Source organism: Eurosta solidaginis, chromosome 1 (assembly GCF_040869045.1).
Source record: "Eurosta solidaginis isolate ZX-2024a chromosome 1, ASM4086904v1, whole genome shotgun sequence".
Classification (NCBI taxonomy): Eukaryota; Metazoa; Arthropoda; class Insecta; order Diptera; family Tephritidae; genus Eurosta; species Eurosta solidaginis.
The window spans coordinates 377707869-377722295 of record NC_090319.1 but is presented as its reverse complement, the minus strand read 5'-3'; the positions used below and the strand labels follow the sequence as shown (position 1 = coordinate 377722295).

The 14427-nt window shown below is 37.4% G+C and overlaps 1 protein-coding gene across 5 annotated transcripts in view; it reads right to left on the bottom strand.

Moving 5' to 3' along the window:
- RYa-R (RYamide receptor) overlaps positions 1–14427 on the bottom strand; it is a 417850-nt gene that overhangs the window by 211050 nt on the left and 192373 nt on the right. For all 5 annotated transcript variants that reach the window (XM_067763183.1, XM_067763187.1, XM_067763184.1 and 2 more), the window contains exon 4: positions 10213–10411. In XM_067763183.1, coding sequence (XP_067619284.1) covers positions 10213–10411 — 199 coding nt within the window. The remainder of the gene's footprint in view (positions 1–10212; positions 10412–14427) is intronic.

The window sequence follows — 14427 nt, the reverse complement described above, 5'->3', positions numbered from 1 at the left end:
TTATCCAATCAAAGTTAAAATACTCTGTGTGCAAAGCACGCTGAGTATAAAAACAAAAAAGGCCTAGCACTCACTAATCAAGCAGTTACGTAAAATTTTAATTCATCGACGGGTAGAGGTCTGCAAAAGCGCATAAGGTGCAATCGAAGATGGCTTAATTAACGAGGCAGACGTTGTTCTCCTTACATTCTTTTATATAAAAAAGGCTTGCGATGATGGACCGACACGAGGTGAATTGGCAGTCAGCATGCCCATTAAAACAACAACTCGTAATCCGAAGCCACTTACAGCATTTTGCTTTTGTTGTTAAAGTGTTTCTTCGCCCATCTAAAAAGTGCAACTACTCACAAATTGTGATCAATATCCTCTAACGGGAGTCCGAGGAAACTTGCAGTTTCAACAGATGTGGACCAGAGAGAGGGGGTGTTAGAGGCGTTGTTTCCACATTACAATTGAAAATATGGTTGTTGTCATATGAGAACACGTTAAAAGTAGGTCATACCTTATGTAGTTTTACTCATTAGCCCGTCACTTTTACAAATCTTTTTTGGCACCTTGCTGTTCCTACCAAAGGGCGTCCCGTAGTCTGCGCCTTAGCGCCACCAGTTCCTTATACCAGCTCCTTTGTTTAACAAGCCACCACAAATACTTGCTGCTTCTCATGCTCCACGGCGTCTACAGCACACACTGCTGCTCCACGACTAGCATGGTAAGTGGCAATTCCGAGCGCCAGCCCCAGCACCCGTCTTCTCCTATTTTCCTCTTTCCGGCATTAGCAAACGATTATGTCGAGGAGACTAACTCCTAGTCCCTATCCAGCCTTGGATGGAGCCATTTTGCTGAATGATTCACCCGATGCTAAACCAGGGACATCCAGTCCCAGGGCTCGAACAGCAATTGCGACCTATCCTTCCTCAACCCAGGCACATTCACCCGTCTCTTAAGTCCAGAGTGACGGCCTATTCCCCTTGCACTTTAGAATGAAACTAACAGCATGCCATCAGATGATACTTACAGATAGCAACCTCATATACCTTACCTTAGGGGCTCAGCGAAGCATAAAATGCATATGCTAAGCAGCACCAGGGTCAGTTCCCTATAGTTGTCTACTACAAAATTTTTAAAATTGAAATACTGGAAGACACATTCTTAGTAAGCTGAGCAAAATACAGTATCCAACAAACAGTTGGTTTCAAAACCCAAAGAAGGTCGTTAGCTGCCCGGGCGTAGGATAAATCTCCTCATATAGACCAAAAGCACATGCGAGTCACTAGACAAGTAAGCAGGAATGAAAAGTTCGGCAGAGGCAAGACCGAACAACGAATCAAAGGAATAGCGGCAATAATTACAGGTGTTGACGAATGGAACATTAGAAGCTCCTAAAATAGAGCTCGACCCACCAGATTTAAAAGTTTGTTGAGCACAATGCAAAGCATAATAGCTTAACAGATTCTAAAACACAATTATCAAACTCACCCACTTGAGACGAATCCTGTTAGAATTATGAATGTTCGTACACATATTAGGAAGATGCTGCAGTGGCCACTACAAATTATTTAATAAATAGTGACGGGGTGGGATGACCTATAACGTTTATTATGGTCATGTCAACTCGCGTCCAAGATGGTCGGTTACCGGTATGTATCAAATCTACATCCGGAAAAGTACCATTAACTCCGATAACACATATTGAAATCTTTCGGGAGACTTTTTATCGTTAAAACAACAACAACAAGTAAACCGCTACATTATAGAAGTACTCTCTGCAGTCAGCATGGAAAAAGACTCGAACGAAAAATGATTAAATCACAACCGAAAATGTTACAGCAAAAATTCAAAGCAGCTCTAAAGAGTGTCAATATATGTCATAGAAATCGCACTCAGAGCAAAAAACCTAGGTCAGAAGGCAGAAACAGGAGCAAAAATCTTTAAGAATGTGATTATGGAACAAGAAGACAAAGGGTTTTGAACCATCCCCAGCCGGAAATATAGAAATGGAAAAATACGAAAATTCAAAAGAACCTTATTCAGTTTGCATTATAAGCTCCGCGTGTCTAAGCCCATCCTGCTTTAATGTAGTGGTAAAGATTTTGAAATGTGGAAATCACTTTTTCTGCCACTCCTTCGCCCTGCTCATTCACTCTACCTTTTTCTATTGTCCTCTTGCTGCCTTTTTGTCAAATTTTACTTAGAGCTGGATTTTGTATTGCGAACGATACATTCATGCTTTTAATTTATATTTCTCTTCAGTTTTTCTATGTTTCCTTCGCCGTCCTCCATTTTTTTTTTTTTTTTTTTTTTGTTCTTCAGGTTTCCTACACTCATCTTCTCAGTTTCCCACTTCCTGTCCGACTTACTCCCATTCTCCATTCTGTACCATTGTTATCCCACCCCTAACCCATTTCTTGTATCTCTTATATATCTCTCCCAATCTCGCTTTTCTCTCCCTCCTTTTCATGCTGTCGATTTTATATCTCTTCTCCTTATCCGTTGCTCTCCAACTTTCTTTTCTCCACTTCCTTTCGCCTCCTTCCCCTACCTCTCTCGCTAACCTTTGTCCCTCAACTTATCTCCATGATATCCATTTTTTCGTACTAACTTCTACATCGACATCAAAAACCAAATGAAATTAAATCGTAAGCCCGCTACTGTCTGCAAAGAAGGAGTATTATACGCCACTTTCACTTTTATGCGATGCAAAAATGCTCAATAATTTTATTTCAACATCATTCAAAGGTTAAGAAGTATGTCACTAATGCATTTTAGTTTATCTTTTACCACATCCACTTGAATTTGGAATTCAATGAGCATTGAAGTTTTTGTTGAGTATTTATAAATCAGAAAACACATGTTTTAAAATCAAATTCGAAATAATCATAAGGCAGGCCATACTGACAGCAAACTTTGCTGCATGAAAATCGAGCGGACCAGCTTGATTTTTGTAAAAACAACAATAATGGCAAACACAATAAAAACTTTAGCAACACCGATGATAAAATGTTGCAGTAACCAACATAATAAAAGTTGACAGAATTGATAGAAGGATATAACAGCCGAGCAAAGAGGGAGGACAAATTAGTTGATGACATAAATATTTGTAAAAACTTTGGCACTGAAAGTTTGACAAATTGCAGAAAAGGATGAAGAACTGGCGAAAACAAATTTTTGTTGAGCGTCAACAAATTTTCAGCCTGAGAATTCAAAAGTATTTATATTAAGAGTGAACAAAATCGAAAGTTATCATATTCGCAAAAGTTCAGCAAATGAAAACAAGTAAGGAAATCTAAGTTCGGGTGTAACCGAACATTACATATTCAGCTGAGAGCTTTGGAGATAAAATAAGGGAAAATCACCATGTAGGAAAATGAACCTAGGGTAACCCTGGAATGTGTTTGTATGACATGTGTATCAAATGGAAGGTATTAAAGAGTATTTTAAGAGGGAGTGGGCCATAGTTCTATAGGTGGACGCCATTTAGGGATGTCGCCATAAAGGTGGACCAGGGATGACTCTAGAATTTGTTTGTACAATATGGGTATCAAATGAAAGGCGTTAATGAGTACTTTAAAAGGTAGTGGGCCTTAGTTTTATAGGTGGACGCCTTTTCGAGATATCGCAATAAAGGTGGACCTGGAGCGACTCTATAATGTGTTTGTATGATATGGGAATCAAATTAAAGGTATTAATGAAGGTTTTAATAGGGAGTGGCCCTTAGTTGTATATGTGAAGCGTTTTCGAGATATCGACCAAAATATGGACGAGGGTGACCCAGAATATTATCTGTCGGGTACCGCTAATTTATTTATATATATAATTTAAAGAACAGTATTCCTGCCAAGATTCCAAGGGCTTTTGAATTCACCCTGCAGACGTTTTTCATTTTATTCTACTTAATATGGAAGGTGTCACACCCATTTTACAAAGTTTTCTCTGAAGTTATATTTTGCGTCAATAAACCAATCCAATTACAATGTTTCATCCCTTTTTCATATTTGGTATAGAATTATGGCATTTTTTTTTTTCATTTTTCGTAATTTCCGATATCGAAAAAGTGGGCGTGGTCTTAGATAAGTAAGCGTAATAAATAATATCGAGTAAGTGCCATTTTTGACCATGCGTAAGGGATTGACGAGTTTCGATGAAATTTTGAATTTTAGGACAATTTAACTCTTTGTCAATGATTATTTTCGGAATTATTTCGATAGTACATATTTCAGAACTGATCCGGAACAATTACGGGATCACTATAGAATTATTTAAGGTAACATTTGGGGACAAAGTTTTTCTTAAATACTGTCTGCGATCACTTAGATTTACTAGCCCTCTTCCCTCATATAATGCACGTTTACTTCTTTTAAATATGAAACCCTTAGAAGCGAGAAGATCTATTCTCCCTTTGACCTTTTTATATTGCATCATCCATGGGGATACAGATTGTGCTGCTCTTCTTGAGAAAATTAATTATAATGTTCCAAGAAGAGAATTTAGAAGCTTTTACCCTTTTTATGGCATTAATAGTAGAACGAGTTATGCGAGAAATGCCCCAATTATCCGCGCTGTGAGTGAATTTAATAAGATCTCATATTTTATCGAGCTTGATTTCTCCTTGTCGAAGAATGTTTTTATTAATTCATTAAAGTGCGTTTTTTAGTTATCAATACTTTTATATTAGTCTGTAAGTGCTAGTTTTTCATTGACTTGTAAACCTTTTGTATTTCTTAATTGTAGTCTGTTTTTTAATTGTATTAAAATTTGTTAGTAGCCTGTAAGAATTTTGTTAATGCGGTATAATTTTTTGATTGGTAGTCTGTAAGAACTTGTGCTCATAGACTTAATAAATAAATAAATAAAAAAAACTTCTGGATCATTTGGAGATTTTTTTTTGAAACCATTTTAGGACCATTGCAGATCACTTTGGGACAGTTTTGGAATAATTTCGGGTCCAACTCGAAGTTTTTTTTTTTCTTTTTGGAATAATTTCGAAATCATTTCGAAACCAATTTAAGACTGATACAAGATCATTTAAAGCGTTTTCTTTTTTGAAAATCATATTATCCTCATATTTGTCTCTTAAATTCTTACTTTTGAACTAGGTCACTTGACGCTAGCCGAAAATGCTTTAATTGTAGGCAATTTTACCCCGTTTCTTATTCGTTGAAAAATAGTTTGTAAAAGGAACACACAATCTCACGAGCGCTGAGAAAATTAAACAGAATCAAAAGGGCGACACTAATTTTAGAAAAGAAAACGCCATTATTGATTATATTCGGAATCATTTCAATACTATTTCCGGACTGATTTTGAGCAAAATCAAGATCACTAAAGGATTATTTTAAGTAAAATTTCACGAAAACTTTGAAATCTATTTAAGACTAAAAACAAAATTTAAATTACGCGTTTCCTGTTTAAGGGCCAGTTAAACTTCCTTAACCGTAACGCCATAGTCGTAACCATACATAACCATCTCCATTGTGATCGATTAATGGTGCCATAACCTTAAGCAGCTGAGATTTTCATAAAAATGAGGAAGACGCAAAAAATTACAAACATATTCAACAAACAATAAGTCTCTTAGTCAAAACGTATCCAAAGCAATAAATAAACTATACAAAAATTTTATAAATTCACCAACCCAAATATTTTTAGGTTATGGATATGGCGAAAAACAAAAACCAATTGGTTGGCTATGGTATGGTTATGGCTTTAGCGTTTTGGTATGGCACCATTAATTGATTACATTGATTTCTTTATTCTTATTTTCATATAACGTTTTCGGATTTACATTTGCCACTTTCTCATTTATAATTGACTAATCTTACATAGTTACAATATATATCAAATTTTTCGGCGCGTTCAACAGAATTATAAATCCAGTGTCACTGATCAAGTTCTATTAAACGCGCCAAAAAAATATTTCAAACAATTTGGGGTTAAAAACAAAAAGCAAAATGTCAAGATTTATAAACAAATTACAAAACGCTGATTCGATAAAAACAACCGCCTTAACACTACTATAGGAATGCAGGTGTACTCGAGTTCAAAGCTCAGCACCCGAAAAGCTAGCTGAAGAAGAAGTAAAATTCAGAAACATCGCTAAATTACCATCGCCGGTAGTAGGCCTTTGTAATTTTTCTCTACTTAATACCAATAACAGTTTAAATATTTAAGTAAACATTTTATGAGGCAGGTAAGAGTTTTATGAAAAAATTAGTTTATAAGCATTCCTTACTTACTCTGACACATAGAAAAACCGCAAAATTGTCAATGCCGAAGTAGCAACATTACAAGGCAATATTGTCAAGGTTCAGTGTAAGCTGGCATACAAAAGTTGAGTAAAAAATTAAACTAATTGTAAAACTACTTTCGAGAAAATAAAAAACATACCGAGAACTTCGATTTTATCAACGTTAAAAGCTACACAAGTAGCACATACTCGTATGCTCTTCAGTGTTGCCATTTTGGTGCTTTTGGAGCCAGATGTAGCCCTTTTCTTTCGATTAGCTCCAAAAATTCCGGTTTAGCTCTTAGCTATTTTTTGGCCCCTTTCAAAATGTTTGCCGCTTTTTGGCTCCAAATCTATTTCGGCAATACGTATTGTGAAATTTGTAATGTGTGTCGAAGTTTTGTTTTATTTGTTTCGTTATGTATGATCGATACTCAACTGATAACAAAAACTTTAATCGATAAACTGTGTCAACAGCATAGTGTCACCTTCTAAGAGTTTCGACCCTTTAAATTCAGATTATAATAAATTTTTGTCTCCCGTACCTTATTTTCATTATACCTTTGAAGAATATATACGAACTAAAAAAGAAGATAAATGTATGGACGAATTTATTGAGCAATTAAGGCAACGCTTGCCGCAAAACATAGAAACGCTTAGCAAAATAGATTTCTTTTTAGTTGAAGACACATTGAGAATTGTAAAACCTCAATGGTTTTCATAATCAGAAATGAAAAAAACAAGCACTGATGAAATAACGAGACTACAAATGCCGTGGAAAAATATCTATCTCCAAAATTGGAGAAATGTGACTTCAACATTAAGTTTTTGGTTTTATGTTAAAGGGTTTAAGAACGCGTTAAATGAAAACCCTTTCCAAGAGCTTGTCGATTTTGAGCTTACATTTCTTTTGCTGCCAATAAGTAATGCTGGAGTTGAAAGAACGTTTTCAAACATGAGTTTAATTAAAAGCAAACACAGAAACAAAATGAATTTAGTTATGTTGATTTCGCTTCTGACAATAAGAAGTGGTCTTAAACGGCTGAATAAATGCTGTCATGGCTTTGAAATAAACAAAGATCTCTTAAAATTAATGAACACAAAAAATATTTATGAATGTAGCAATAATAATAATTCATCTTCTGAGGACGAAATCGTAGATTTTGAAGTCTAAGGCCCTTCAAATATATCTCGTCTCAACACAAACTTGAATATCGCACACATGTATTTTAATGGTGATTCGATGACGCGAAGGACGTTAAAAATTTAATAAAAAAATTGGAAAAAATATAAGTTAATTTTCAAATGGTGATTCGACCACCCGTAGGACGTTAAAAATTAATAAAAAAAATTCGAAAAAATTTTAATTAATTTTCAAATGGTGATTCGACCACCCGTAGAACGTTAAAAATTTAATAAAAAAATTGGAAAAAATTTAAATTAATTTTCATCGGTCAACATTTTGGCAAGTCGTATTTTTGCCGAACCTATAGCCGTGCCGTCATCGTAGTAGTGTGAAAAATACTTCTTACTTTTTAATGATACCTTACCGCCAAATTGCAAAACAAAAGTTAAAAAATAAAATGCACTTTTGTTGTTAAAAAATATGAAATGAACTATAAAAATAGTATTATTTATGTACCTCTATGTATTTTATTTTTTTTTGTTGTGAGTTTCCTGTACCTTTTTTATAACTCTGTTTAAATTTGATTTGAAATAAATGTGAAATATTACATTGAAAAATATACATATACTTTTACCTCTTTTTGCAACGAGTTTTGGATTTTCTTGAAGAAATTTAGCTCTTTCTAGCCCTTTTTTTCTAGATTCTATCCCCAAAGAAATTTTTTTCCTGGCAACACTGGTGCTCGTCCGTCAATTGCACTCACCACATATATGCACTCATACAACTAAGTGCACACATACATATATGTATATGTTTATGCATACAATGCATTATTCAGAGCGCAATTTCCCGCTCCCATCAAACAACAGACATGGCTGTCACAGATGCATTATATAACGAAAGTATTAAATTGTATTTGTATGAGCTTACATCTATTCGGTGGCGAACAACATAAAGTTCAAAGGAAAATACAACAACTTTGGAAATAACTTTCTGCGGTTGCAACTACGCAGGCAAAACTCGTGATAACAAACGTATATATATTCCTAAGCATACAAGTACAGTAGCGAACAGAAAAATAGTAATGACAATTTTTTACAAATTTCGTAAATTAAATTCTTCTTCTTTATTTTAGATATTTTTTCAATGAATTTTGTAACTGATTCTATGCGAACCAATCTTAAAAACGATTTCGCAAATTATCGAAAAGTCAAGAAAATTTTTCGGAATTTTCGAACCTTTTATATGTATTTTTCGACTCCACTTTGGAAGCATACAAATGTGCAAACATACATACATTAATAGAAACCAATTCAGTTGATGCCTCTGTAGAACAATATAAGCAGATAATATAATACAGATATACAAACTGACATACTTATTGGTGTCAACATTCGGGAATGCAAAACATTCCTGAATGAAATGAGATACCCCAATAAGCATACTAAATAATAATACTGGCTGCAACATAGTTGCAAAGTACATATGTGTGAATATGTGAATTGTTGAGTGAGCTTAGTAAATAAGTAATTATGTATGTGCATCGGAAAGATGCCTTATGTATTTAGGTTAAGTAAAGAATTGAGAAATATTGAAGAGGCAGTTGTTGCCCGGAACTTAAGTCGACCTGTCCATCTCGGTCTAGTGAAAATACTTAAAGAATAATTCTTCAAATCTGGAGAATATATAAAATTTGTGTAACTAATAATATAAATATATTAAATAAAGAACTTTGAATAATATCACAGCTAAAGTGCCATTCTTGTTTAGTGACGATCGAGACCGTAAGTAGTACCCTGCCCAACATCTAACGTAAAGACGTAACTCGCGTAGGGTACCATTTTCTCCCGACGAGGGAGTCTTTTTTGATCAGAAAATGAGCGCATATATGCTTATTTTGATAATGCTGGAGACTCGAAAAAGACTCTAATATGATTAATAATTTCAAAAAATGTTGGGTGGGTATATGTCTCTCGAAATTCGTATTGATTTTTGACAAAAAAAAAATTTCAGAAATCAAAGCGAATTCCCAGAGAGATATAAAAAGAATAAAATTGATTGGACGAAAAAACTGCATATTCAAAAAAATTGAGAAATTTCCTAATTAAAAGCTTGCAATTTTCGTTATATATTCCGAGTTGTAGAATTATTTCGAGAAAGTTTTTGAAATTGATTTGCATAGTTTCGTATACAAAGTTCATAGAAGTTTTTTTCTAATAATACCGAAAATATAAAAGGAAGAATTTAGAAATCAGCACAGTGGTTATGCGATTGTGATTTCAGCAGTTTGACCGCGGTTAGATCCCCGGTAAAACCTGTTGAAATAAATAAAAACGGATTTCGAAATGGTTCCATCGCAATATGCCAGTAAATGTTTCCTTCTTTTCAGTTGTTCCCAATAAAATCAAAATAATAATTGAATAACAATTATTATTTACCGGTTTAAGCTCATTAATTATTAAAAATTTTAAGGAAGAATTTTATTGATGAAATTTGATAAAAATTGTCACTGCGCTATTTCTGTTCGATGCTGTAAGTAAGTATGCCACGCTGTTATATGTGCTTAAGTAGTTCATTTGCTCGAGGCTTTCTTAAGCGCACATTCGCACAACACACACACACATATACGCAATCCTTTATGAATTTATTCGCAGTTAATTTTAAGTGTGCGTCAAGTGTTCAATTGCTTGATTGACAACAAATAATTCATTGTAGTTGCTCCCACAAAGTAACAATTGGTTGTTACCTGTGACAGCAGTTGCACCCACATTGCAATTCAATAAGCTAAATAGAAAATTATTTATTTATTTACATATAATCACTACATTATTGCTCATGTAAATATGTTGCATGTCTCACTTACCTTTCGTTTGGAGCGTGCCATACGTTGATCGCGTGAATTTTCTGCCTCACCTGGTGGGCGTTTGCCCCACACCGCACAAGCGATGCGTGTGTAGGTGAAAATGAGCACTGTTAAGGGGACGAGAAACTGCACTGTCAACAGCAGTAAAGTATAATAATAATTGTATTCGTTGGAAGACCACTCCTCACGACAAATGTACCTGCAACACGCATAAGAAAAGAAATGGAAAAAAATTTAAAATTTTGTTTAGCTATTGTAATTAATAATTTATGCACAAAGTAAGATAAGGTGATGTGATTGTGATAATTAATTAGAAAAAAACGAACAAAAACGGCTAACGACATTGTTATTAGAAATAGCTAAAGAAGAGCGAAAGAAAAATACTTTCTATTTTTACTAATCATCTTTTTATTTAACGTAGATACTCTATGAGGGGCAGCTTTGGTTTTCCCTAGTTAACTTCTATAACCTTTTTAGTAACGGTTACCTGTTTTAGAGGTGATATTTATTCGACACCGGCAACTTTAATCGAACCAGGATCTTTTTTGAAGCTGTTTACTTTTTAAAACTAGGCTTGAAATTCTTTGATTTTTGGAACCAGTTAAATCTTTATAAAGAATTTTGTACCGGCTACTGTTTAGAATAAATGAGTAATTTAAAGGCTTTTTTGAAACCGATTACTTCTTTTGAACCAGCTACTTTGAAGCAGGAACCGGGGACTTTTTTAAATTGCCTACATCCTTTGCTTTGATTTTTTGTTTTTTTTGTAAAAGGGTTTACTTTTTCAAAATAGGTTAGGTTTTCTTTGAAGCGGTTTCTTTTTAGAGAAAGGTAGGTAGCTAGGTGAAATGGCTGCGACCCTGGTCGCCCAAGAAGCTATTTAAAGCCCTTTTGATGCATATAACTCGTCAAAAACCTAGGGAATGTTACGGTCAATGTACTACAACCAGCCAGAGTTGTGAATAAAGTTAGGGATATTCGGGAGTGCTATCACAGACAAACCTCTGAGGTCTTCTAGAAACGGGGTTCCAAGGAACCTTCGTCAGGATCTAGCTAGAGCCGGGCATTTACACATAAAGTGTTCTACTGTCTCCCTGGCATTTGGATCTTTCCAGCTTCTGCAGTAGTCGTTATACGGAATGCCCATCTTTTCCGCATGCGTACCTACTGCCCAATGACCGGTGCAGACTGCTATCAATTTGCATTTTTTGGCCCTGGATTTGTTCAGAAGGCTTCTCGTCCTCGTTCTATCATAGTTTGGCCGAACGGATTTTGTTGTTGCACAGGTGGTGATGTTATTCCACTTTGTTTGTGCTTTCTTCAAGTAGACGCTTTGGATATTCCCCTTGGCTACTGCTAAGGGTATGCCTACTTCGACACTGGTTATTTCCTATGAGCCCCTGCGTGCCAGCTCGTCGCCCTTCTCGTTACCTTCTATTCCCCTAAGACCCGGGACCCAGAAAACGCATAGTTCCAGATTGGTGGTTAACTGGGATATGAGTCGCTTACAAGCCCACACTAATTTTGAGTTAATGTGTGGCGAGGAAAGCGCTTTTATTGCTACTTGGCTATCCGACAGGATGCAAACTTTACCGGCTACGGTCAAGTCCTCCAGTGATTTGCAGGCTTGCCAAATCGCAAGGATTTCTGCTTGAAACACGCTGCAGTGCGATGGGCGTCTGAACGATGCAGACAAATCTAGGGACTCAGAGTAGACTCCGGCCCCCACTCCGATTCCATCTTGGAGCCGTCAGTGTAGATTTGGATGTCGTCGACCCTTATGCCCGGGTTTCTCTTCCACTCGTTCCTGCTTGGAATGACGGTATTACAACCGTACTCAAACTTCAGTTTGCGAGGGTAGTAATCTGTCTCGGTACTACATGTACCATCCGGAAATTTCTTTATGATACTACTGTGCCATTGCTGAGTAGTCTTCGAACACCCAGACTTCCTGAGTCTCAGTGCGGTCTGTGACGATGGACAAAGTATATGCAAGTCGATCGGAAACTTGTACAAAATGGGGTCTGAAGCAGCTATGGGGCAAGTGCGTCCGGTCCCTATGGTACCAACACACACAGTGCGCTGGACTTTTTGCTGGTGAGATTGTAGCTCTTACTTAGAGCTTCCCACCAGTCCTTGGAACCATAGGTAAGCACCGGTCGCACCATCGCCTCGTGCATCCATAGTACCATGCTTGGCTTGAGCCCCCATTTCTTACCAAATATTGATTTGCAGGCATAGAAGGCGATGCAGGCCTTCCGCACCCGCTCTTCGATGCATACTTCTCAATTCAACTTGCAGTCAATTGTTAGTCCCAGATACTTGGTACTCGATGACAAGGTTAGTTGCTGGCCATTTAAAAATGGTAGTCTGAAGGCAGGTGGCTTGTACTTCCTCGTCAAGAGAAGCAGGTCCATCTTGTCGGGATTAAATCTAAGGCCACATTCCTGTTCCCACCTGCTGTGTTTAGCCAAGGCCCTTTCCATGATTTCGCTCATTACGGAGGGGAAAGGACCAGAAACCAAGATCGCCACGTCGTCAGCATACGCCACGATCTTAACCCGACCTGCGTTAAGTTTTCCCTGGATTCCATTTATGGTGATCAACTAAAGCAGAGGTGAAATTACCCCACTCTGTGGTGTGCCTCTGCATACCTGCTTGCCAACAGTAGCTCCATCTAAGTCTGCTGTTATTTCGCGGTTACGAAGCAGGGTTGAAATCCAAAGCCATAGTGGTTCTTCGCCCCCTGCCTTACCGAAGGCAGCCTCAATCGCTTCGACTCTTACATTGTTGAACGCGCCTTCCACATCAACAAACGCAGCCAGAGTGAACTGATTGTGATGAAAGAACTTTTCCACCGTTCGAACCATCTCATGTTGCGTGGTTTCTGTGGATTTCCCTCTGAGGTACGCGTGCTGTGCCGTGGAAAGTGGAGCCTCACCTAGAAGCTCCCGTATATGTATATCTAGTAACCTTTCGAACGTTTTCAGAAAGGACGTGAGACTTATTGGCCGAAAGTCTTTGGCTATTTAATGCCCCCTTCTGCCGGCATTAGGGATGAAAACCAACCCTTTTTTCGTCCACCGTACCGGAATGTGGTTGAGACGAATGCATGCCTCGAAAATTTACTTTAGTTCCTTAACCAAAGATTCCTGAGTTTTCTGCAGCATAATAGGTAGAATACCATCCACGCCCGATGATTTATATGGAGAGGAGCTATCTATTACCCAGGCAATTTTCTTCTCCGCTAAAAGGTTGTCTATGAGGCCAGCAGGTACTTCCTGTTGTGCCGTCTCTGTACAGCGTACTCCCTCCCCCGATCAATCCGGGAAGTGAGCATCTATAAGAATGTTTAGAGTCTCAGCCGCCGATCCTGCCATGGTCCATCGGCGCGCTTGACAAATTTCTTGTTTGAATGGCTCCTGGCAAGAATCTTTCCCAGCCTGGCTGAGTCCTTCGTGGACTCAATCGACTCGCAGTATTCTCGCCAGGAGCTTGATTATGCTGTCCATATGGACTTTTTGTACACCCTCAGATCCGTCCTGTACTCCTGGAAATCGTTCCTGAAATGACAGTCGTTGAAGACCCTCTTCAGCTTTGCTGAAATCGCTGAGATTTTTGTCCCACCATGGTGGGAAGGTCTTTTTGCTCCTCGAAATTGGTCAGGCGACTTTAAAGGCCACCTGAAAACTTTTCTCCAGAGACCGGACTCGGTCGTCAAAACTGTCCGTAGATTGAATAGGCGTCCTACTTCTACGGAGCCTATCACTGACTATCTTGTCAAATAGGCTCCAGGACGTCCGTTTAGGGTTTCTGTGCGGCTGACTTATTTCCCAGTCTATGTTGAAAAGGATTAACCGGTGATCCGACAGGGAGCGTTTTTTCGACACCTCCCAGTTTCATACCGTAAGCTCCTGGGAGCCAGATATTAGTGTTATATCAAGGACTAGGGTCCGGGTAGTTCGCCGTACTCGGAAAACTCAAGGTGGTAGAACTGCCCTTGTTACATTCGTAAAGGTTGTTAGCTAATATAAATTCAAAAAGAGACTCACCCCGTTCGTTTATCTCGCTGCTCCCACATAGAGAACTGGTTACTTTTAAGAATTTTTTTATATACTCCTTTTTAGAAACCGGTTACATTTAGAAAAACCTTAAAAATAAAAAATAAATGTAAGGCGCGATAACCTCCGAAGAGATCTAAGGCCGAGCTTCTCT